Source organism: Medicago sativa, chromosome 1, assembly GCF_051527215.1.
Source record: "Medicago sativa cultivar Bolivia chromosome 1, Bolivia_mono, whole genome shotgun sequence".
NCBI lineage: Eukaryota > Viridiplantae > Streptophyta > Magnoliopsida > Fabales > Fabaceae > Medicago > Medicago sativa.
In genome coordinates this window covers 69,913,253-69,938,403 of record NC_140749.1, presented here as the reverse complement: position 1 = coordinate 69,938,403, position 25,151 = coordinate 69,913,253, and the positions used below count along the sequence as shown (strand labels likewise).

Below are 25,151 nucleotides of genomic sequence, written 5' to 3'. Positions count from 1 at the left end.
ACGACACAATTGAACTTTTACCTCCAATAGATGAAAAAGGATGAGGCCAAACCTAACTCATTAAAAGTCAAGAAAAATGAAACTTAGGAAGGCCTAACTTATTCTTAATTATATTAGGTAGATAATCCTACTCGGTTAAGTTCGGAATACTGCAATAAAATTTGTCGATTTATCGTCACAACTATTACCCTCACTAAAAATATGGCTACATCTAAATTGCGTGTGGTGCAAACAATTGTAAATAATCAAAATTTATCAACACATCACTCAGTTTAACTCTATTTTTTTCTTCCTCTCACATAAACAATGAATTACATTTATCACATCACTTTTCTTTCTTTTAATTTGTATTTACCTGAGTTGGTCTTGTAAATTTTTCTAGCTAGCTTAACATATTGTTGAGTGTTTAAATTGGTACAAGTAATTGGTGCTAATATGTGCGAGTGTTTAAATTATGTGGTACGGTTCAATTTACAATATGATGAAAAAATTCCCAGCTAATTAGCATGATAGTCTTCACACTTGACACCTTCGTATAAAGGGTGTGCTAGCTTCAAATGCACAACGCAGTTGCCTTGTAGTTATATTTAAATTATATCATTAATTAATTAAGTTGCAGGGATAATTTCATGCCATTTTATTGGCATACATTTCAATAATTTGGATGCATACATTATTTGGTGTTTGATAATCAAGATTGGTTAACTCGTACACCTTTAAAAATGGTACAGTTTTTGGTATGGTCTTGGATCAAGTCTAAAACCGAAATTTTTCATTTGGTTTTTATTAGTGGTGTACTCAATCTCTAATATGTTTAGGAATGATTGTATAATCCGGTTTTTTATCTTGGTTTGAAGGTCGTATATTTGTGATTGGTAACTTTGTATCTTTTTTATCTTAATATTTTTTGTGCTTTGATTGTTTGTTTCTAATATATATACTCTCTTTGGTCTCGAATGTAAGAAATAAAACAAAAAATTGATGATCTCAAATGTAAGCAAAAGTATAATTAAATCATTCTATTAAATGTCATCTTTTTCTCACAAGCCGTAAAGTTTTTACTAGTTTATAGTTTTTCTAAAAAGCTTTACTTGTTTACAGTATTTTTCGTTAAGCTACCCAAGGTAGTTTTTGTGCTTATAAGTTGTAACTTATATATTTTTTCTCAATTTTTTTTAGTAATTATGTATATTGTTTGTCTTCTTTTTCTTTCCGCCACCCTCAATATTTTTTTCTGGCTCCGTCCCTGGGAGGGATATGTTTGTCCTTTTTAAAAAATAAATGTGCAAGGATATATCATAGCTGGTATAGTGGTGCCTTGTAACTTACGTTGATATATAAGAGATGTTTGGAATCACGTTTCCGTAGTTTGACTTGCGTTCCAAAGCCGCCATGATATCAAAATATTAATGTGTTTTTAGTACTATCATAAATACAAAGTGTAGTATAATATTTTGCGAGCAACTACAATTAAAGTTACGTGAAAAATGATATTTACTCTTTAAACAAGTTTGTTTTATGGTTGTTATCATCAAACTCAATATTCTCTTAGCTTTAAAAAATAGGTCATGCTAACCGGTGCCCCGGGACACTAGTTAAGTATACCAAAAAAGGAAATTAATACCATAAAATGAAACATTTTTGACTTTTTTAGTATTAATTACACGGTTTTCAATGCAATAACTATTATATAATTTTCTTTTTTGGTATCCTTAACCAGTGCCCCGGGGGCACCGGTTAACATTTCCCTTAAAAAATTTGTTTAACATGTAGTTAAATTGGTCATTTTGAAGATCATATATAGTTGAAATGAACGAATACCAGCAACAACAAAAAATTCTGAAGGATAGATGCAATTAAGACTAGATCTTTCATTATTCTTGATCATTGACTATATGTAGGAAAATTTAGTTTGGTTGTTAGGATTAAGAGTTGGTTTCTAAACGGACTTATAGCTTCTTAAATTATTATTTTTTTGGTACAAAGCTTATGAAATTTTTATGTGTATTGATAGCATGTATTTGACTTTCAAAATATGAATTTGATGACTTTCAAAATATGAATTTGATTGTCAATTGATTGTACTCTAGTTATGTCTAGTATGTACTTTTATGTATATTGATAACATGTATTTGTCTCAACTCATAGTCAATTTGATTGTACTCTAGTTATTTCAACACTTAAATGAAACTTATTTTACTATCAAAAGAAAAAAAAATGACATGTTGAAACTAAAGGAGTATGACTTTTTATTTGTGATCACACCGGCAGATCCGAATTTGGTGGTGTAATAAATGCATGTAGTTAAACGCAGTTTTCAATCTCGGCCGTTGATTTGAGATCGAACGGTTAAGATTAAAAACTGTCTTTTTGATAAAATAATCTTGACCGTGCAATTTTGATCGGATGGCTAATATGCTTTACAGGAAATCTGCTTCCCACACTAGCTACCTATCTTACTTTTCATAGAAGAAAGAGCTAGAGAAATTCAAGCGTAAAAACTTTTATATGTGTGTCTATGTGTTAAACATTTTCAATTTTAATTCCAATATGTAGATAAAACTTTAAATTTAGATTTTATTACCAATAAAAAAAACTACATGGTGCAGTGGCAACAGTTTCCTTTTGTAACCAAAAAAATACTATTTAATTATCAACAACCTTACGTAACAAAGCCTACCCAAACAGTATTGACCATGTTACATGTAAACTGTTCCTTTCATCAATTTTATGTAAAGAATCTAAAAGGATCTAAAGTAAATAATAAAGATTAAGATTCATTGCTTATTGAAGAAAAAAGGATTAAAGATTCATTTCATCCACAAAATATAATGAGACAAGGAAAGGATGCTATTGTGATGCAAAAAAAAGTTTGATCTTTGTGCATTGATGATTAAAGAAGTAAAGGTAATACTGTAGGTTACTTTTGTTGGATTGTTCCCATCATCATATCATATGTCCCATAAAGGCAAATTTAAGACTTTATTTGAAAACTACTTCTATCATGCAAATAAGCTATAGAAATAATACTATTATCTTCTCTTCTAATAAAAGTCGTATACAGATAAATTTCGATATCTTTTGTAATTTAAGGACATAGGTTCGTAACTGTTTTTGACATGTTTTCACATTTTTAAGCAATTATTTTATTCAAGAGATACCCTATGGTCTATCTTAAGTGCCACGTTACTAAAAGAAAATTATGTCAAAATAAGTGTTATATATTTTTGTGTTTTTTATGTAACACTAATTATTTCATCTCAATTTTAACCTAAATTAATATTATACCAACATTAAATTTGTACAAATGATCAAGGATTTGGGCTACTTAAGCAAGTCGTCATAGATTCGATCATTAACCTCTGTGTATGAAAAGTATTTGGTTGGAAGGGAAAAACTCACCTTATATGCTTAGGCCGCTCAACGGAGATTGATCATTGTTAAATAATAATGGAAATTTCGTACAGTTATCATAATAATGCGGGAAAAAAAAGGTTATCATGTACTATCTTTGTCCCTAAATATAAGATTTTTTTGCCAAAATCATGGGAATTGAGAAAGTTGGTAGTAGTATTAAACTTGTTTATAATTACTATTGTTTTTACAATTTTATCCATATGAAAAAGAGTTAATTTATGTTTTCAACGTAGTATTTATTTATTGTCGATTGAAGAAAAAAATACAAAATAAATAAGGGTATGTTGGGAATGAAATAATTAATGTAATTTTTTGGTAGTGAAAATAATTAATGTAATTAGAAATACCATAGAGGTCTTATAAAAAAAGACAGAAAAAAATTCTCAAAAGAGTTTTATAATCAAGGACGAATGTAGTATATTACTCACAGTATATCATACTTCATTATATATTTATGGCAATGATTGCATACAATACAATGACCAATAAGGATTAGTTGATGAGTAAAAGCAGCACACTTTTTTAAAACACATTCTTCTTCTTTTTTAAGTAGTCTGGTGGCGGAAGCTCACACATTTTAAACATGGAGAAATGAGGTGTCAAGGTTCAAGCCCGACTCATGCATATATCATGTATTGTCTCTACCAACTAAGTTAAACTCACAGAGACTTAAAACACTTTCTTCTATAGATTGAAATTTAAATCCATTCCACATTGCCCACATAATATTAGTGGAACTCGTGAATTTCAAACAACAAAAGAGTTTTAGAAAATGTGTTGGTAGCCTCATTTTTTAGATGGATTCTAGGGTGAGGGTTCAATCAAGTCCCTCACCGTGGACCATGAAAAATATACCATCAGATTTAATCAAAGGTTCATATTTGTTAAAAATAAAAAGAAGAAAATCTAGACATTCCCACACACAATACTATCCATGTATCTCCCCCATTAGTTTCCATGGATGCTCTAAAAGGATTGGAAGATGAACAAAATTGAAGTATGTTCATTTTGTTTTTTTTTTTTTGGTGGTGGCCGGGGTTCGAACCCCGGACCTTGCATATTTTTTTATGCATCGTCTTTACCAACTGAGCTAAGCTATGAATAAATTAAAATAAATTAAACGAAATTACGAAAAATTAAAGAGGTTTGGTCATTCATTAATATTTCATATCTCATATTTCAATTCGATTTAATCAAAGGTCATTGAAGTATGTTTATTTTGTTCATATTCATGAAGGATTAGAACACAAAAGGATTGGAAGATGTTGTGCTCATACTTCAATGAACTGGTATCGATGGAATGCATTTTTTCTGTCGTGATGATAGTCAATGAATATAAACCAACTCAAATTGATCAGCAATCAATGTCTCTTGTCTTGTTTGTTTCTATTCAAAACATCTTTTTTCTGCACTTTGTTTTTTTGGGTTATACTAACATTTAATTGATGAATCATAGTAAAATGCTTGATTTAGCCGCTAGAATCACCTAGAGTTGAATGAAAACTTAACTGTTGATAGTGGGGGTTAAAGATTTGTGCAGGAATACGTACATGTTCTAATTTTAATTCTGAAAAATCTTAGCCATTGATAAGATCTGATGATATATTTTTCATGGTCCACCGGTGAGGGACTTAATTGAGCCCTCACCCTAGAATTCACCCATTTTTTAATGTTAAAATATTTTCATTTATTTATAACTTTTATCAATCAGTGTAAACCAACCTTGTTGATATTAGACTTATAATATGGTCTGAAAATAGTATCTAGCAAAAACAAAAACATATAAATAGATAAACTTTGCACAAATTTTCCGGTAATTTTTCTAAAAATAAGATTCAATCTTCTGGATTTATCGATATAATATATTGAATTTATGAATATGTTATGTTCTTCGGTGGCTAATTTGAAAATAATATTTTTTTTTAAATAATTTTCGTTCACTTGATCATCATCGAATTCGCAAGACTCAACAACGTAAATTAAAGTCAATAGAATGAGTTAGTCCTTCACAACGTGACAAACTAAAATTGAATCGCAACTTAAAAAGGTATCTATGTTTAATGTTCAAGAGCCTCAAATTTGTTGAGGTAAATTACGAGACATCCGAAAAAGAACTTATCAAACGAAAGCTTTTCACTTTTTTACTACAGTCGTTTTTCAAACAAACTTTATCAAAACATTTGTTGAAGAACCAACAGTTCACATAAGCTCTTTAGGGTTATCTTTTGCTATAAGTGAAATGTGCTGATCATAGCAATTGCTGCCTGGAACTATTCATTTCACTATTATGCATCCATTTCTTCAAGAAAAAATTTAGGGTTGTCTTCACTGACTGTCCCTTCATGAGGAGATGACTCTACTCCACAAAGTTCTTCAAGTTCAGTGAGTCCTCACATTTGAATGCTTTACTTCAACTTTGCATATTCAGGATTGTTCGCCAAAATGATTAGATGCAAACAAATAATTACTTACTATTTTTCTCCAAAGATGAAGCTCTGTGATATGATATGGAACTATGAAGAAGGATTACAAAGGACCTACATAATTCAATTCTTGCTGCAAACCAATTTTTCCTCACCTAACAAACAAACCAGTAACATTTGGCAAACACATAAATTATTCAATAGTAAAATTTTGAATTTTATAGCAGCATGATTCACACATTTCAAAATCTCCCTAAGACTAACTTGTAAAAAAAGTATTCATTACCTCCTTAAGTATTGGTTAAGTCGGTTCTTTGCTATTTGGATCGGGTTTTAACCCTAGCCAATAAACAACGGGTAATTTCCAGATTAAGTCACATAACACGGAGAATGGCTAAAAATAATCATTAAATATTTTTAAAAAGAAAAATAAATGATAGCATATAGAATCACAATTACATCTCAAGCTAATTCTGCCCTATGATAGAATATATGAAACGAGCAAAAATTTATGTAGCACACAAAACACAGCTCCCAGTCTCCATCTATGATCAGCAAATATCACTTATAGCAGAGAAGTTCTGCCAAGTAGTGACTCTCCCTTACTTGTTGAAGAATAATCCCTTCCTCCTTCCCCTCTTTCTGTCCCCTGCCTGCAGAATCAAAAACAAACAAAAATAACTTGAATATACTTAGCAGAAACAAATTAAAAACAAAAAAACAGATAAATGGCATTCATGTGTGTAAAATGAAGTAGAGCGATAAGACTGAAGATTCAAGGACAAAAAAGAATCACAAACTTGCAATTTACAAAGCTTAATTGACTCCAGATCAAGGGAGCTAAAGTAATCTAATTAAATAATTCCGTACTTTTTTACAGACTCGGTGATGTCATGATTGCAACGTTCTACCTTCCTCTCTAACTATTTTTTTCCCTTTTTACCACTCTATCATGTTTAGGCGGCCATATTTAGGAGAAAAAATTGATTTAGAATTATTTTCTATAACATGATATGCGAAGGAAATAGAAGGGAAAATGGAAAATTTCTATATACACCCATGGCATTTATATCGATCGGCAGCACAGAAAGTAAAGATTTATATACCCTTCGGATGAATAATCTCAATGTGAGCACAATGGTGTCTCTATGACTGCAAAAGAAGAAACATAAATAATCAGAAAATAATAGAAAAATATTAAATAGACAAGAATAAGAAATAGCCCTATTACACAACCATTTGATACTTAGAGATTAAACAAAAACTCATTGCATGCAAGGTAAGCATGTTTTTGCCACTGTTATCCATAACAAACAAAAGCAAGAATCGATGAACTTTGGATGACAAAGATTACAAAAATACTCAAGGACACGGATACCAAAGAAAAACACTAATCTTCAGATCATGATCTTTTTTATTGCATTTAAAATTAACTGAGAAGCAAACCACAAATGACCACGGCAGAGAGAGAGAGGGAGGGAGGGGGGGGAGGGAGGGAGGGGGGAGAGAGGGAGAGGGAGAGGGAGAGGGGGAGAGAGAGAGAGAGAGAGAGAGAGAGAGAGAGAGAGAGAGAGAGAGAGAACCAAGTTTAGACTTTTTAATGCTTTCGAAGGTGTTCAAAATTTTAAGTCTGATCAGCTTAGGCTGAATAATGAAGCCATTTTGTCACGTCAAGTCAACCCAGACTGATGCATTATTACTCAATTATAGTAGAGCACGACTGCATCCAAGATTTCCTTCCAAAAATGAAAAATAACATGGTTTCCATTTAATGTGAACATTTTTCATTTAGAAGATAGATGCACAACTAGATAAGGGATCATGATTCCATTCAATGCTGTACAACTTAATTTTTTTGTCAGTCAATTAGTGCAACAATGCAGTAGTAAGAAATAGAATACTTACCCACTGACATCTGTTGGGCTGTTCTCTGCTCTTAACAGATGTTCAGCACCAGTGGAGCCATTTATAACAAATTCTGAAATATGACCATATGGAATCACAACCTACAGAAGGAAATGCAGAAGTGGGATAAAAACAAAATTAGTCAATCACTGAAGACCAAGTCTCAAGCATTTTCATCAAAAGTAACAAGACTACGTCTCAAGCATTTTCATCAAAAGTAACAACTTATTGTAGGAAAAAGACAAATAATTTCATCAAAAGTAACATTTTATTGGTTTTCTTGGATGTGTAAATAACTTTAAAATGACAATAAAAAAGAAATGGAGGGAGTATCTTTTATTATTTTTTTTATGTATTATAAGGAATATTATAAGGAATTTTAGCATAAAAAGAAATAATAATATGGAGAAATTTATCTTCAAAGGCAGAAAGAAACAATTCACTGAATGATTACCAGAATCTGTATTACTTTATTTTCCTAAACCAAACAAAAACTTTTCCACAGTTCCAACTAGCCAAAATCTTAACAGTATTTCAAAGAATAAGACATACATTGGTCAATGGAGAAAACTTTTCTGTTATTACAACTCCATTTGGTCCGCTGCATTTGATACTGTAACCTTCTTTCTTAATGGCCAATGTTGCTGGTTCCCATATATCAAGATATCCGGTCTGTAATATCAAAAGAAAAAAAAAATATTAAACTGTTGGAAATATTTGTAAAGAAAACTGAAAGTAAAATAAAAATTTGACCCTATGATATTCAAAGAAAACTACTTTCATTAAATTACCGAAAGAGAAACTTTATATGAAGCATGTCCGCTGTGAAAACTCTTCTCTATATGGCTCTGCATTTCAGGCTCTGAGAACAAATAATAAAAGAGAACAACTCAACAAACTATTTTAGGAATTCAAATATTTGCAGCCCAAAAACATTAGAAAAGAAGGGAGACCAGAGGAAACCAATATCAAATTGTTAAAATCAAGAGTATGACATATCTAAGTCAGATAAGTTGGTAACTAGGAATATTAGATTAAATTGTTTTTCACTCCTCTTTGATTGGTATTTAATTCTCATTATATGTAATATTTTTCTTTCTGATAGTTTTTTAAGTTATTTACTTTTTTTTATTACTTCAGCACAACGAATGGATAAAAAATGTTAAACTATATCCCTCTACATACATGTCTCATTTCTCAAGTACATACCAAGTTAAATAAGACAAGTAATAGGAGCTTAATTTCAAAAAGACTACAGCAGATAACCCTCATACACAACACTTTCAAATTACTGAAAAAATCACTGGAACTTGTAATCATTTGCAGTCTATCTCACGAGTTACATGCAAGGCAGCAACAACTAAACTTCAAAAACATTAATTCCGATACAGGTACTAACCACAAGTGATCTTCTTGTTATCATTCGCAAAAACTTGCACGGGTTCCCCCTACAATAAGAAGTAATGCATGAGATTTTGCGAAAAGTAAAAATCAAGATAACCATAATCAGAAAACCAAACCTACTCTAACTCAATTTACAAAGTACACATTTAGGAATTGTGTTTAAGCTTCCCCCTTTGCATCTTATGTTACTTAATAAGCATAGTGCACTACTGTTTCCTCCTTTGCAGAGGGAAACAGGGGTTCTTGACAAAGAGAACAGAAATGACAGTGAAACAGAGATGTGGTTATATGCTGTTTTTGAGGATGCAAAAGAATTTTCAATCTAATCAATTATGGTCACAGATGCAACTGATGCCAGCATTGGTGAAAGATATTGTATGTCCTTACACAAAAATATGATGCATGTTGAAGTTCAAAGAATACTTGCTATGATAAATAAATAGGTACACTCACATAAAGAGATAAAATACACAGAACTCAATGTTGAAAGAAAATTTATTATGATCAACGAAGTGAAGATTAAAAGAAGCCACGCAACAACAAATACAAGTTCCTGTAAATACTAATCCTCAGTTTGATCACTATGGTTAGTTTCCAAAGTCAACATAACACTCCTTCAAATTCATAAAAAACCTTTACACACAGCTAGCTTTATGAGATGGGTTGCATACCAGGGAAAGTTCATTATCAAATAAAAGCCACATCATAAGAATTCCAATCATTTTCACATACATGTAAAACACTGCCGCTATGGTATGTTCAAAAACGTACCTTGCGCTTCCTGTTATCCAGAGGCTGGACTTCAATGGCAAGTAATGTGTCAACATCATCAGCACTGATAAGATAGTTTGGTTGCTTTGCCCCTATATTTTAGACAACAGCTATGAATGAGTTTATGACATAAGGATACAAGAATGAGAGAAAAAAAGCTCAAACAGAAGCATAAAAACACCTTCAATATAATTAAAGGAACCATCATCCAGGTGCCGAATCCACTGGAAGTCCAACAAGGAACAAAAAAAAAAAAAACAATGTTAAATGATTGGAAGGGATATCCACATAGATACCATACAGCAAAAAACTCTAAACAAATAAAGCAACAAGTAACGAGTTTCAAATTATATAAATAAAATGCACCTCAAAGTTACAACTAGTGGTTCCGTGGATGGAGTATCCACATGCCTGAAGTTCCCTTCCTGGAAAGGGATCTCCTGAAATTTGAAGGCCCTCTATAGCTGGTAATGGATCATCATCTGCAGCTGCAGAGTGACATGTTTGCTGAAGTTACGTGTTTTAGATAAAAGGAGTAGAGCAATAGTAAAAGTTTAAATAGTATTGATAAATAACTTGACAGTAACTCGATACAAAAGATTAAACATGAATCTAAGAGACAGAGACTTAATCCTAAATAAATATGGAAATCATAAAACAAATAATACTAATAATTAAAATAAAACTAATCCTAAGAGATGATCTACGATACTCTAAGATTACAAACTGATCCTAGAAAGTAAACTAAGATGCTCTAATATAATATCAAATATATTATAAGATATTTACTTATATCTTAACAATGCTCAACTTAGTTTGGCCAACAGCAAAGCTTCAAATATTTAGTAAACCTTTAAAAGAAAATAAGGGCCCACTTGTTTAAGCTTAAAAAATGCTTGTACAGTCCAGCTTTGTCTGGAGCTCTTTCTGGAAACTATTACTTTAGCTTCCAAAAAAAAGCATAAAAACAACTTTTTTGAGGTTTTTGCTTTTTAAAAAAAAAAAAACTGACACTATAGTTTTATGAACAAATTAAAAGTGTTTTGGCAAAGAAAAAACAAACAAACCATAATTCTAACCTTCAGAAAACGAAGAAGAAGGTTCTTCGAGAACTGGTGGTAAATACGGAGAATATGAGGAACTGGGATCATCAACAGTAGTATTATAAGGAGGGTTGTCAGAACTCCAGTTAGCAGGTGTCTCTCTCTCGCTATGGTCCCCATCACCCTCTGGATCATCCACTTCATTGTTGCTGACCGGGTCACGAAATTTGACTTGTTTGTTAGACATCTCCCCATAGTATTCATGCTGAGTATCACCCTGAGTAACTACCTGGTGATTGAGTACATCATGGGCTGAAGAATTCCTGTAAAATGACCAATATATTTGAGCAAACATGCCATTATCTAACAGCCCATAGAAAGTCTACTATCATCACTACTCTACCATTGTTGGATGAAGTATAACAAAACTCGATATGAGGAACTAATTACATAGCAGGTAAATTGAGGGAAATCATACCAATTAGCACTTGTTCATTTATGAAAAGACACCAACTAATGAATTACATCCCTTCTCAATTTGTAATATATAAAAACCAAGAGAATTTATATTTTTTTTGACAAACTTAAACAACAAGCTACAACAACAACAACAACCAAGCCTTATCCCACTAAGTGGGATCGGGTACATAGATCAAATTACGCCATAAAGTTCTATTATAAACCATATTTGGATCCAACTCATTAATCTCTATCTTTCCTAATAGGTCAAAGTATATAAAATAATATTTAGTCCAACCAAAGAGCTACTAGTTGCTATGAGAGACCACTTTCTTTTACTATTCGGTTAAAATTTAAAGGCCCATATTGGTCCAACCAAAGAACTAGCCCATTAAGTTATTTGTAACCCTAAAGTTTATGTAACAACCGCAACACTCAAACACAGTGCCACAGCGATATTCTTCTTCGACACTCTTCTCAGTTCACTAACTAAACCTCCATTGAAGCTCTCAAAGAACTCAGATCTGGCCGGAAAACACATCTTTATGCTCAGAAAATGTAGATCTTGCCAGAAACAGTTACAAAACTCTCCTTGCTTGACAATTTCCTTCATCTTTTTCATCGCAAGTTTTGACTTTTCTCCATTTATTTTTCCACGTCTGCATAACGCCGCCAAGAGCACAAAACACTACGCTTTTCCCTCCATGATGGCGGCCTTCGCAGCCGCTACTCCCTTCTGCGACGCTACAAGGGGTATTGGGGGAGGTCCACTCCGATCCGCTTTGCCGCAATAGCAGCGCTACAGACTGCTATTGACAACAGAGATAAATATGGTAACTCAATCCAGCCTGAATTCATTTCATCTATATCAGAATACCCAAAAGCAATTACTATTTACAACAATATTCCTACTTAAGCATCGATTGCAATTTGAAGTCAGTATCATTGGGAAGTGAGTTACCAAACTCTACATGGAAGACTCCACAAAAGTTATTGTTCATATCATGGCCAACTTGGAACATGGATACTACTATTGCTATGACAACATTGTGAACCATTATATGTTGGAAATTGGCAACGTTAAAGAGGTAACATTAACCTTAAATTTCCTACTCTATTGTCTATAACTGACAGGGCATCTAATTGTACTTATCACCATGGATGCCAAGTGCAAACCATGTTTCCTTTTTAAGACAGTAATTTCAAAAACAAAAGGAAATATAGTCAACCTAATTATTCATTGATGGCAATGACATTAATATAATTAGGTTAGATAATTATGCGGCAGTAAAAAATGCATATCACATTAAGCAACGGATTATAGAGACGAGACCACATTTTAAATAATATTATTCCCCATCTGTTAAGAATAGTGCCAAACAGATTGCCTAACAAGAATAGGTTATTCATTTGAGTCTAGTGGAAGGGAACAACATTGCATGCATTCAGGACCACTTTAACTAAGATTTCTTGAAAACAGAACCCACCAATACATTCAGTTCAGAGTAGCAGTCTTCATTTGATCAGGCTCACCTGCTTCCAAGAGGTGAATATCTCCCCAAGTCATCAGCATCAACGTTCGCTGCTAGCCCACCACCTATCCCACTCTGGTAGCGACCCATTGCATCCCAACCAGTGCCTGCCTGAGGATCAACAGGGGCCTGAGTCATAACTTGAGAGTACCTATGCTGAGGTACCAGTTCAAGGCTATTTTTATTCTGATAAAAAAAAAAATGCAATATTTAGAATTTGATTTAAGCATAACAATGAAAAGTGCCAAGTTGATGGAGTAAGCGTACTGAAGTTGCCAAAGGTGCACCAATGGAGTTCAATGGTGATTGTGTAGCAACATTTGTATGGTTCATATCTGAACGCCAAGGTGTCATTTGATACTGTGACTCCTTTAGCTTCGACTGTAACACAGCAATAAAGAACAGATATAATTAATAAAAACCAATTCCACTAGCAAAAACGGAAATATAAACTTCCAATATTTTGGCAGTAGCTAGCAAGTTAAACTTCAGCACTTATTCCTTCGAATAATAGACATCAATTAATATTAATGTAAATGCAAAGTGACCATTCATGTATCTGACAAACGTACCTCAGTGCGATAAAGTTTTTCTTGCAAATGTTTAAACAAAACCTGCCAAAAGCAGAAATAACTGTGAATTCAAGATGGGCGAGGTCCTATATTTTGGATGTAAACAGAGGGACAGGTTTCAGTATTACTAAAATGACCTTTTATATAGAGAAAACTACACTTTTCCATGTCAAAATTGTTGAAGTTGTAGGATTATAGATGAAATAAGGAAGAGAAAGGATGAAAACTTTGAATTTTGATAATGGTTTGATTATTCAAAAGACAGGACAGATTATCCCTTATAAAAAGTAAATAAGAGCAGAATCCTAATCATATTTCTATATATTAAAATAAAAAATAAACCATGAAATATAACAAAAAATGTAAGTCAATCCTACGAAATAATATAAGATTCAAAATCACTATACAACCCAAATATTACGAGATATATCAACCAACTGCTTGAGTCAAAATCAATGTTGTCAGAACCTGGCCGTCCGGTTCAAGCGGTAACCGGCCAGTCTGCCGTTTGGTTCAACCACGGTCGGTCCTTAGTCTGTTAGAACCAGATCGAACAAGGTTGAACCCAATTGAACCGTGTGGTTGGTTCAGCCGGGGGTTTTATTTTTATTTTTTTGTGTAGAAAATATTTTTTTAATACAACTTATTATGTTTATTTATTAGTCACCTAGTTCAACCATATGGTTTGATTGAGCCAATAAAATTGTGACATGAGGTTTCACCCGTTCAATATCCGGTCAAGTTTTCGAAACATTGGTCAAATTTCAAATATTTAACATCCCACCACAATTGAAGGAAAAGGAAACAAATATTTTCCATAATTTATTCATTACATTTAAGATTCTCGTTTCAATGGAGAAGATTGAAACAAATAACTCCAAGCCAATAGATACACGCAAATCTCTGTGTAAGATGCTAATCTAAAATTGAAGGACATGTCAAGATATCAGCAGGGGGAAAAAGCTTTCATCCTATATCGGCAGTTGTATTGTGTCTGTGCATCATAGGTGCCATGTGTGTAAAAAGCATATAACACAAGCACCTTCACAAATATCTTAATAGTTGAGCAAATCACAATCCTAATATCCCACAATAATGGTGTTTTTTTCCTATAGAGTGAGTTAGGCTCCGTTGCATCAAAGGTTTAAACCAAGCTAAATAAATGGAATATTGAATATAAGTAGTGGTACTCTAGAAACAGAGTATGGAAATATAATATTAATACTGAAAATGGACACTAGATTGCAGAGATGGAAAACTAAACGGATAATACCAATAGAAAACTCCTCTCTGAGGAAGAAGAAGAGCCAACTTCTCCACTAAGCCTCCCCCCCCCCCCCCCCCCCCCCCCCCCCCCCCACCCCCCCCCACCCCACCCCCAATTCTTATATTCAGCCTTCTCTGTCATTTCCTAACTCTAAAACTTTCTCGACCATTCACTCGCTGTCACTTGTCCCGTTCTTTTAATTGCCCCATTATGGGTGGATAATTTCAATATTTCCCATCCTATCCTCCAAAAAATTATGGATCTAACATAAGGTTTGTCAAATGAAAATAAATTTGAAACTTGGTTATAAATTACACTCCACTACCTTTTTCTTGATTTAACACGGTTAAGAAAATCAAGAAAAAAATTCACCAGTCATTAATATTACTTTTTTTTATTACAAAGAGGGCCAAAGCCCAGCTATTAACATTACTGCTGACCACTATATTAAAGAAAATTAAGACAGTCAATTATTCATCACAAAACCAGTTTTCCTTGAAAAACTAACACCGTATCTCAGCCTTGGCGGAGCATCTCTATGGCAGAAGGGGTCATGGCTCCCCCCAAATAACTTATTACATATGGACATATGAAACAACTATTTCAAGTGGCGCAGTGGCTAAACTGTAGTTTTGCTAATAGGTACCGGTATTGATTCCTCTAGATTGGTCGTTTTTTGCATTTCGCACAAATTATTTCCAAAACTAACAAAATGAGCTTTCCTCATCTAGAACTCCGTTATCTTTGCTAGAATGTTACAAATATCTCTTATATTATTTAGAGTATCTCTTGTTATTGTTATTGTTGTTTTTTTTTTTTTGACAAGATTGTTATTATTATTATTATTTGATCTTGATTTTTCCAATTTATTTAGGATTGACTCTATCTATCCCTATAAATAAGGATTAGTGTTTAGTATAATTTGTATTAAGTTAGTATCAAAGATATTTCACTAATAATATTTCTTATTATTTTTCTCCTCCTTTTATCTAAAATCTCAACCTCAATATAAAATCTAGAGGCTGATTTGATCCTCCCTGAACGCACTCGTCACTATTCCGCTACCAAGTTCCCGTTGGGAATATATAATAGTTTCCTCCTTTTCAACGTGTTACCGTCCCTGGCACTACCTGCCGTGTCCAAAAGAATGATCTGGCGTGTTTACTGTCACAACCACCTAAATTGTGTGCAGAATCTCCCGAACTAAATTTCCAATGCGCTCTCACGCGCCTTCACCATCCACCACGTTTCTACCCACACGCTGCTGCATCAGCCACGCATCCAGCGGTCTTTAGCTTGATTTTTCGGTGCCTAAGTTGACTTCTCTCCCTGTTCTGCATCTGCTGTCAGCTATCGGTTTCAGGCTACAAGTACCTAGGTTCCAATTCAAACAACCCTTACCTCTTCTTCATGTTCTACATCTGCCGCCAGTTATCAGTTTCGAGCCACCAGCCACGGGCAACTAGGTTCCTGTTTTGGTTTAAAACATTGTTTTGAACTTTTTATTTACTTTACATGTTTTATGTTATGTTCTCCAAGAGGTTTACCAATTTATTTCATATTTCTGATTCAGAATTCCTATTCCATTTCATTGCTCGATAATTCTATATTACAATGACAATATATGGTCTTCAGGTCTTGCATTTTCAATTTTACAAATCGATTGTCTTCTTTTATTCATATATATAATCATATTAAAAAAGAACAAACAGTACAATAAAATATATAAAAAAAAAAGTGTTAAACCAACCCCTGAACATTAAAAAGGTAGCCCATAGGTCTAAAATGAATGGTCTGAACCAATTAGGCATTTCTTATGTTATTAGGCAGTAGTTATAATATTATTAGGCAGCAATTATGTTATTGGACAGTTATTAAATAAATAGGGAAACTGAAGGAAGAGTTAGTGGCCAATTAATTGGGACTATTTATTGGCAGGGAGAGACCAATCTCTTGAATTCTTCGAAAAGAGAGACCGAAACTCTCAATTTTTTTTTATAGGAATTGCCTTGCAACCACATACTATCTCTTTCCTTGATATCAATGTTATTTCCTATTGTGCTTTATTGCAAAAGAACTCTCCTCTGTTCTTTGACAGCATTCCAGATATTGTTGCAATTAAAATTGTTGTTTTCTTCTAAATTTATCAATATAGATACCAGTTTCTATCAAAAAGCAGTGCTGGAATGTTGCAGTTTGATATTGGTTAACAATTCCAGAGAGCTGAGTCGGTGGCTAGAAAGAGAGAAGGTCAGGCTTTGCTGTACGTATCGGTTTGAAGTTTCAGCCCTCACATGTGTGTAAACAACAGGTGTGTTTAGCTTCAAACAACAAATACATAGGCTTTCTGATGTAAAACCGGTGAAAATTTTAAAAACAAACCACCGCCCAAAGGATTCAATAAAGCACAAAACAGGACAAATAAGTTGAGGGTTTTCCTCAACAAGAACAGTGGGGGCCTTGGCCGTGATTTTCGGGGATGGCGGCTGCAACTCTGCAACTTTAAAAATGCTCTAAAAATGTGAAACAATAGTTGTCTGGTGCCACTCTGCAGTGCTCGTCCGCAACAGTGGCACTATTGACGATTACTGTTTCCTCTTCAAACACCCTCACGAGAGAGAGAGAGAGAGAGAGAGAGAGAGAGAGAGAGAGAGAGAGAGATGAAAGTTATCAAATACATCCAGGCATCATATTTTAGGTTATACTTGAACTTGAAAGCACTTAGGCGAAGAGTAACAGCACTACTTATTTATTTAAGAAAAGGGAACAGGTTAAGACTGACCTTGACATTGCTAACAATGGACTGGGCATCAGGAACAGGTGGCTGCAGGGAGTATTCTGCAAGAAGAGGCAGCAACGATGAAACAAATGTTGACCTTTCTTGCTGTGCATCCTGACAAGAAAAATAGAAGGTTAAAAACTTGAAAACACACAACAAAACAAGGTACTACCCGTGGATGTGGATATATCTTGAAAAATTTTAAGTGAAAACAGCAAAAATATCTTGGAAATTTCAACATAAACCACGCCAATAAGAAGAAGAAACAAGTAGGAAAACTAACCTGCAATGCATAGGTAAGACGTATATTTTCTTCAATTATGTCTTGTCGGTATGATAAAGCCTTTGATGCGGCATCTACAAGGTCTTGTTGCTGTTGATCAAAGGCCTGGCAGCAACATTACAAATTTTAAACAAGCATAATCTCAAATCACAAATAAGGGAAGGGGAAAAATACAATGATGCTTATAGAATTTCAGGAGGACTTCAAAATTTTCATGCATACCAGACGCATATATGCTATGCGCTTTTCCAAGACATACTTTTCATTGCGTATTTGTGATTCCTATCATGGAAAAACCATTGGTCAACATAATAGACATCAAGATAGAAGATAATCAGAAGATCTATGCATCGCCACTAGAAAACATATTTACATCTTTACCTTAGCAGAATAATCCGCTAGATGTTTCCTTAATAGAATGATCTCTTCTTCGCGTTCCCGGGCCTTAATGGCCAGATCCTAAATAGATACACATATGGCTCAATAAATATCAAGCTCTGGTTTAAGATGAACATTTAGAACTGAAGGTGGTACCTGCTTCAGTAAGGAATTAGAATTATTTGTTTCAGGCATTGCCATCAAGCCTTGCCGGGGTGAACTAAATCGAGAATCATGATCTCCTTCTGGTAGATGCCTACGACAAAGACAGGTTTCTACGATTACACAAATCCTTCTTCAAAACTAATTATATTATTATATATAGAATGAATATAACATCACATCATAGCTCTGGCATTATAATTGATATTTGATATCACGTACATGCTTGGAGAGATTGACCTCATAAATGGTGAGGACAGCTGAGAGTGGCCAACATTATCCACAGGCAGCTGATCATTTGGATGTACTCTTGATGTTCCATTTATTTGACTATTCTCAAAATGGTTGCCTGCATAATTTTGACATCAATTATAGCTGACCAACTACTTTACCAGTTAGATCGCCTAAAAATAGGCCCTTGTAGCATTGAGCATACATATTCAATTACCTGATGATGGAAATGACTGACGAGCTTCATACGTTCCATGACCTGGTTCCTTCCATGGAGCACCTGGACTTGATTTTTTATCCAGTGGTTCATATAACCTCTGTCAAAAATTGCACAATTAGATTTTACTAGTTTTCTTTTAAATTAGTTTTTAAGAGCAAATTACTATACTACTTTAGGTTGTCGATCCCAGACAGTGGCATGGAGCAGCCAACCCCAAAACTGGGGTGGCAGTATAGCATGTAGCAGAACTACGCTATTTAAATTCTAATAATTTATCTTTATTGAATAATTAATACTTCAAATTATTAAGAATAAATAATAGTTAATCATTGTTTTCTTTCTTTCTTTTTTCTTTTTTTGATGAAAATCAGTGTTTTCAAATAGCGCCACTATAATGCTATAGCATAGCCAAGGCCGAAGGTTGGGTCATTAATTCGAGGGGGCAAATAAATATTATGTCATTTTAGTTCCATCAAACATTGAGAAGCAAGGCAAAACTAGTTTTGTAAACGTGGTTAACTGTACTCAACTCCGTACAGATGCATTTGTGTCAGTTTTATTTAAATATTCAGTGTCCAAAAAAAAAAAAGAGATCCATCAGGAGTCGATACTAAGACTATCACTTGCAACGGTAAAGTTTAACAGCTGCGCCACAAGGAATTATATACCTTATAATGGCAAAGCTGATATATGTATATATACCTATTTAAGAAAAAAATTGGGGGAGCAGAGGCTCCCACCTAACATTGAAAATATCATCCACTAAGCATGGTGGAATTTAAACATATAGTAATTGTTCAGCAATACACTATTAAGTACAAACTACAAAGTGCTGTCGTATAGCGGAATCTGAACAAGCCGCTATTGTCGGTGATCCAGGATTGACAATAATGTAATTATTACCATATATATTCTATTTATTTTCATTTTATTATATATTTTATATTTTTATTCAGTTAAAAAAATATCAGTCAAATGATCAGTTAAAACTTAGGACTTAAGACTTTCTTATTATTCAAAAGAATTATAGACTTGTTCTGCTAAAAGAAAACAATAACTCCATTATATCATTTCATAAAGACACCCCTATAATTTATCTTAACTAACAAAATCCCTAGAATCTGTCAACACAAGTCACAGCAGCCGCAGTACCTAAGTTGCAATAGTCAACGGCGCCGTTTTTCATTATTCAATTATTCCCACTGTATACTCTTCTGTTTGTGATTCTTCACAGTTTCCCTTATTTTAGGGGTTTTCTGAAAACAACATGTTGTAGTGCCATCATGCGCTCCGTGCGCATATTGGACCGCAATTTTGGGCCAGGAAAAGGTCTTATCAGGCTGCAACGCACCGAGGTGCACAATGGCTGGAACCCCCAACTTCACAATAGCGGCGTTACTGTCTGCTATTAACATCCCAGATACTCCTTTTTACTTTTACCATGTCCTTACTCTCAAATAATATTTCATCTTCGATAAACAGAATTACATTTTCCATATGTCATAAATCATGGGATACGATAAAATTTTCATCAAAATATTGCTCCATGGAGCAGAATCTTCATTCTGAGATGAAGTGTATAATTTATAATTTGTATCTGCTTAATGCCATCACTGCATAATGCTTGGAAATAAATACTTCTTCAAATACAAGAATTATTTTGTCGTAACAGTGTCTGTCCCTTGAACCAAACATTTTTTGTCAAAACCACACTATTGCCAAGTAGGTCTACAAGAGTTAACATCTCAAGTCCACACAGGCTCCAAAAAATACCATGGCCAATATTTGGTCATACTAGCGAAATGATAAGGATTTAGGAGATATCAGACATAACATAATATTCTAGACAGGCTGATGAAATGTAAAAATTCCTCAGAGTAGATGTCAATTTTTTATTCGAAAACACCTATCAAACTCAAAGGAAAGTTCTAAAAAAAATAGTAAGACCAGCATTTGCAAAACTTTGAGTGGAGAAGACCAACAAGAGCATAATGAAAGGTGCAGTGTAGATGAGAACGTCAATGTGGATTGATGGATGAGTGGACATAGAAGAAAAGATAAGAGAAGAAACAAATGTATGTGAGAGAATATTCCCACTTTTTCTCAAATAGGTTAGGCACATCATTGAATTATATATTCTACAGTGCAGGTATATTTGATGTATTAAAAAGCTTGGCTCCATTGAAGGCTTTTTTCCTTTGTTGTTTATCTTCTCTCTTTTTTATGCTAAGGGGACCAATAATCCTCAAAAATTTATGTTATTATCTTCTCTGAGTTAACAAATTGTTTAGTATTTATTTATTACAAACAATGTGCATACACGTATATACAACCTTTGCGCTACTCTCATGTTCCCAACCCCATTTTCAAATATTAGTAGTCTAAGATTGTCCTAGAATCTAGATCATGATTATGTAGAAACCAAACAACGTAACCCCTACCTTAGCAAAAGAATAGAGAATCGTAAAAGGGAAAAGAACATAGCAATCATCAAATGTATAAAAAAATTACATATTTTAAAATCGAACATATCAATATACATTAAATTGGGCAGGGACCATTATAGAACTTACATATTTTTCCAGTTCCTGAATTTTACCCAGAAGCTCGGACCTAAGCCGGTTATTCTCTTCTACCTGTCAAAAGTAACATATTGCATCCTTATTATATGACAGGAAAGAAACCACCGTTGAACTAGAAAGTGAACCGCCAATTGCAACTGTGTGGAAGGTAATGTTTTTGCACAAGAACATCAGTTAAACAATGAAGCACGAACTCCGACACAGACACCATACACGACATGGACACATCGACACTGCTAATGTAAAAACATAGCCCACTAATACCATTGCGTAAGCATTTGTTTATTTATTATAATTAAATTAAATAAAATATTAATATTATTTATAAAAAGATCTAACTTGACAATAAACATATATACGGGTAGAAATTGAGCAATTTATTTCATTAAAAAAATTCTAAAACAACATACCATGGTATCTACCTTTACCTATCTATCTACTATCAGAAAAGCTAAAAGTGATGTAATCTAATTAAACGTATTTAACCCCTCGTTGATCAGCATTGCTTCGACACATCTTTAACCCTCGTAAATGTGTCGAAGTAGTACGTTGGGGTCTGCGTTGTCCGACACGTGACATAGGAGTGTCATACGGGTGTCAGACACTTATCCAAGGAGTGTCAAAGTAATGAAAAAATTACAAAATAAAATAAAAACCGGGATACTTTTCTGAGTTCTTTGACACGTGTCGTACCAGTTTTAGACCTAGAGGTGTCTGTGCTTCATTAACCTATCGATAAAGCAGGTAAACCAAATCCTACTCACTATCTCTGCTAATAAAGGTTCCTATAACTTCCAAATATCTCATTGACCCAAATTCAAGTTCAAGAGTAAATTTTCTATCCAATTTACAAACTAAATAAACATAACTAACACATTCGCCGAGCCAACGTCGCGTGACGTAAGCCACGATCAAAAAAACATCTCATTGCCCCAAATTGAAGTACAAAAGTACGTTTCCAATCCAATTTCAAACCTAAAACTAATAAATTCACCGAGCTAATGTCAGTTACGTCACGGATCAAATCATATCATATTAAATAACCAATGATCAAAACAATGAAAAACTTATCTGATTTCTTTGACACGTGTCGTAACAGTTTTAGACCTAGAGGTGACTGTGTTTCATTAACCTACCGATAAAGCAGGTAAACCAAATCCTACTCACTATCTCTACTAATAAAGGTTCCTATAACTTCCAAATATCTCATTGATCCAAATCCAAGTACAAGAGTAAATTTTCTATCCAATTTACAAACTAAATAAACATAACTAAAACATTCGCCGAGCCAGCAGCGCGTGACGTAAGCCATGATCAAAAAAACATCATGTTGCGCCAAATTGAAGTACAAAAGTACATTTCCAATCCAATTTCAAACCTAAAACTAATAAATTCACCGAGCTAACGCCAAACGCCACGTCACGAATCAAATCATATCATATTAAATAACCAATGATCAAAACAATGAAAAACTTCAAAAACATAAAAGCAATACACATTTATTAATCATAACTCAGACAACGTAAACCAATAACAGCTAAAATTGAACATCATTGTTGAAACTTGAAACCAGAGGTAAAGTACCTGTTGCTTGATTGTGGCTTCAGCGGCTTCAACAGCTTTCATAACCTGAAACAAGTTATCATTATTGTTGTTGTTGTTATCAGGTTGATGATCATCATGCACATGTTGTTGTTGCTGTTGTTGACCGTTCTGATTGTTAATACCCAATCCTGAAAATTTCTCAGCCAATTTCCCATCGTAACCATTCTCCATAACCCTTTTTCTCTAATCAAATCCACTCCCCTTAAAAATCAAAATCAAAAAAATCCCAAAATCCCAAATCAATCAAAAACTAAATACCATAGCAAAAAGGTTCAAACTTTAATCTTCATAGTAGGTCCCAGTAACTATTGAAATTGAACACTCTTTCATCATCGATTTCAACACTCGTAAACACCAATCAAGCTGAAATCGGTGCAGATGAAATGAATCGATTAGAGAGTGGGGATTGAAGGGATGAGGAAATCGGATTGGAATTTGAATTTGGAGGAAATGGAAGAATTTGAAACCCTAATTTGAAAGAGAAAGAGGTTTTGAGGAAGAGAGCGATGAATGAATGTGAAAACTACGCACAAAACAGAAACAAGACAAAGAAGAGAAATGAAAGAGTTGTGTTGTGTTGTGAGTGTGGTGTGTGTGTGTCTTTGATCTTATGATATTCATTCATTCATAGGATCTAGTTGGCATTGTCTTATTTTTACATCTATAAATAAATTATCTTTTTCTATATAAATAATAAAAATAAATGAATAAGATATCGTCTACCTACAACGATTGAGATTAATTGAATAAATCGTAATAGGTAACAAAATGTTATCATCCTCGTTTTACAATGACTAGTCTTTGTCGAATATATGTTGGCGCGTAAAGTGGATTTTGAAAAAATTGTGGAGAAGTGGAGTGTCCGGGATTCAAATTCTGGTCCCTACATATAATATGTAATATATCTATCAACTAAGTTAAGCTCACAAGAGTAAAATTATTTGATTTTAATCATAGTTATTTACAAAGTCACGTGTATGAATGATTGTGAGTTGGTGTATGTGTTAATCTTTTTACACGATCAATATATTAGTTAAATTAAAAATAAATAAAATAATTAAATGTTTTTTGTATTGGGAGCTTCTTTTTTGGTCGTATTTTCTATATCCAAGAAAAACAAATGTGAAAGTATAGTTTCAAATGGAAAAATTTAAGTTTTTGTATTGAAATATACTTAAGGAAGGCAAAAGGAAAAAGTGTTTTTGTAGAAGTGTGCTTTTTAAGTGAATGTGACAATGAGAAAAGAAACTCTTTTTCTAGTTATTTTTCTTTTAACCAACCAATTAATTAATGTTGCGATGTTTTGCTATTGTTCAACGATACTCGGATAATCTTTTTCATGGTTATAATTTATATTTATATGGTTATTATTTTATTTGTCTTAAGTCTTTGATTCTCGAAAAAAAAATAAAGATTATGGTAATCTAGAGTTTGATCGGAAAATAAAAACAATTTGGTCAATAATTATACTTCCTCAGATCCTTCAAAAAAAATTATACTTCCTCATATCATTTTTACAAGAAATAATTCACTTAATGGACATAATTTAAGTAAGTTACTTTATGCAGCTTATATCTCATTTACAACTTTATGTCGTGTGACATCACAATTTTACAACCCACAATATGTTTACTCCAATGTTGCATATGGACTATTTAAGAAACCTATATGTATTATAGCTTAATTAATTCTATTGTTGGTTGATTGCAAGCATCATTTAATTATATATTTGCATGGATTAGTAGCTTAAATAAGATAGGAGTGGTACTTTAGAATTTATTTATGGAATTCAAATTGTCACTTAGATGTGCTTCAATATAAATAAAAATTATGAAACGATTGCATAGTATTTTTTTTTAAAGACGGTTATATAGTGTTTTGTTTTTTTGAAGGTCGATTATATAGTGCTTAAAACTCAATGATAACTTTTTTGTTGGAGATGTTCTAATAATTCGTTTTTAACTAAGCTTATTGATCCTTTGGGATCAATATTTTATTTTATTTTTGTTGACAAATTGTGATCAATCACTTGATTTGTGTTTGTAGCTCTTCCTCAATATCCTTTTTCCAGCGCTTAATAGAAGGAAAATATCATTATAGTAAATTATTCCTTTTGAG

General features: G+C 33.3%; 1 protein-coding gene across 1 annotated transcript; it reads right to left on the bottom strand.

Moving 5' to 3' along the window:
* Positions 1-6,231: 6,231 nt before the first annotated feature.
* LOC146956872 (uncharacterized) lies at positions 6,232-23,614 on the bottom strand. The gene is made up of 22 exons (XM_085732228.1): positions 23,013-23,614; positions 21,420-21,482; positions 18,844-18,943; positions 18,618-18,744; positions 18,390-18,489; positions 18,237-18,314; positions 18,078-18,137; positions 17,856-17,960; positions 17,576-17,686; positions 13,527-13,568; positions 13,222-13,335; positions 12,956-13,140; positions 11,000-11,286; positions 10,287-10,408; positions 10,102-10,144; positions 9,921-10,012; positions 9,145-9,193; positions 8,537-8,607; positions 8,298-8,417; positions 7,746-7,846; positions 6,947-6,992; positions 6,232-6,493 (listed from the first exon to the last, which is right to left on the bottom strand). The coding sequence occupies exons 1-22, from the start codon at positions 23,202-23,204 to the stop codon at positions 6,443-6,445; spliced, it is 2,259 nt and encodes a 752-aa protein (XP_085588354.1). The 5' UTR covers positions 23,205-23,614; the 3' UTR covers positions 6,232-6,442.
* Positions 23,615-25,151: the final 1,537 nt, after the last annotated feature.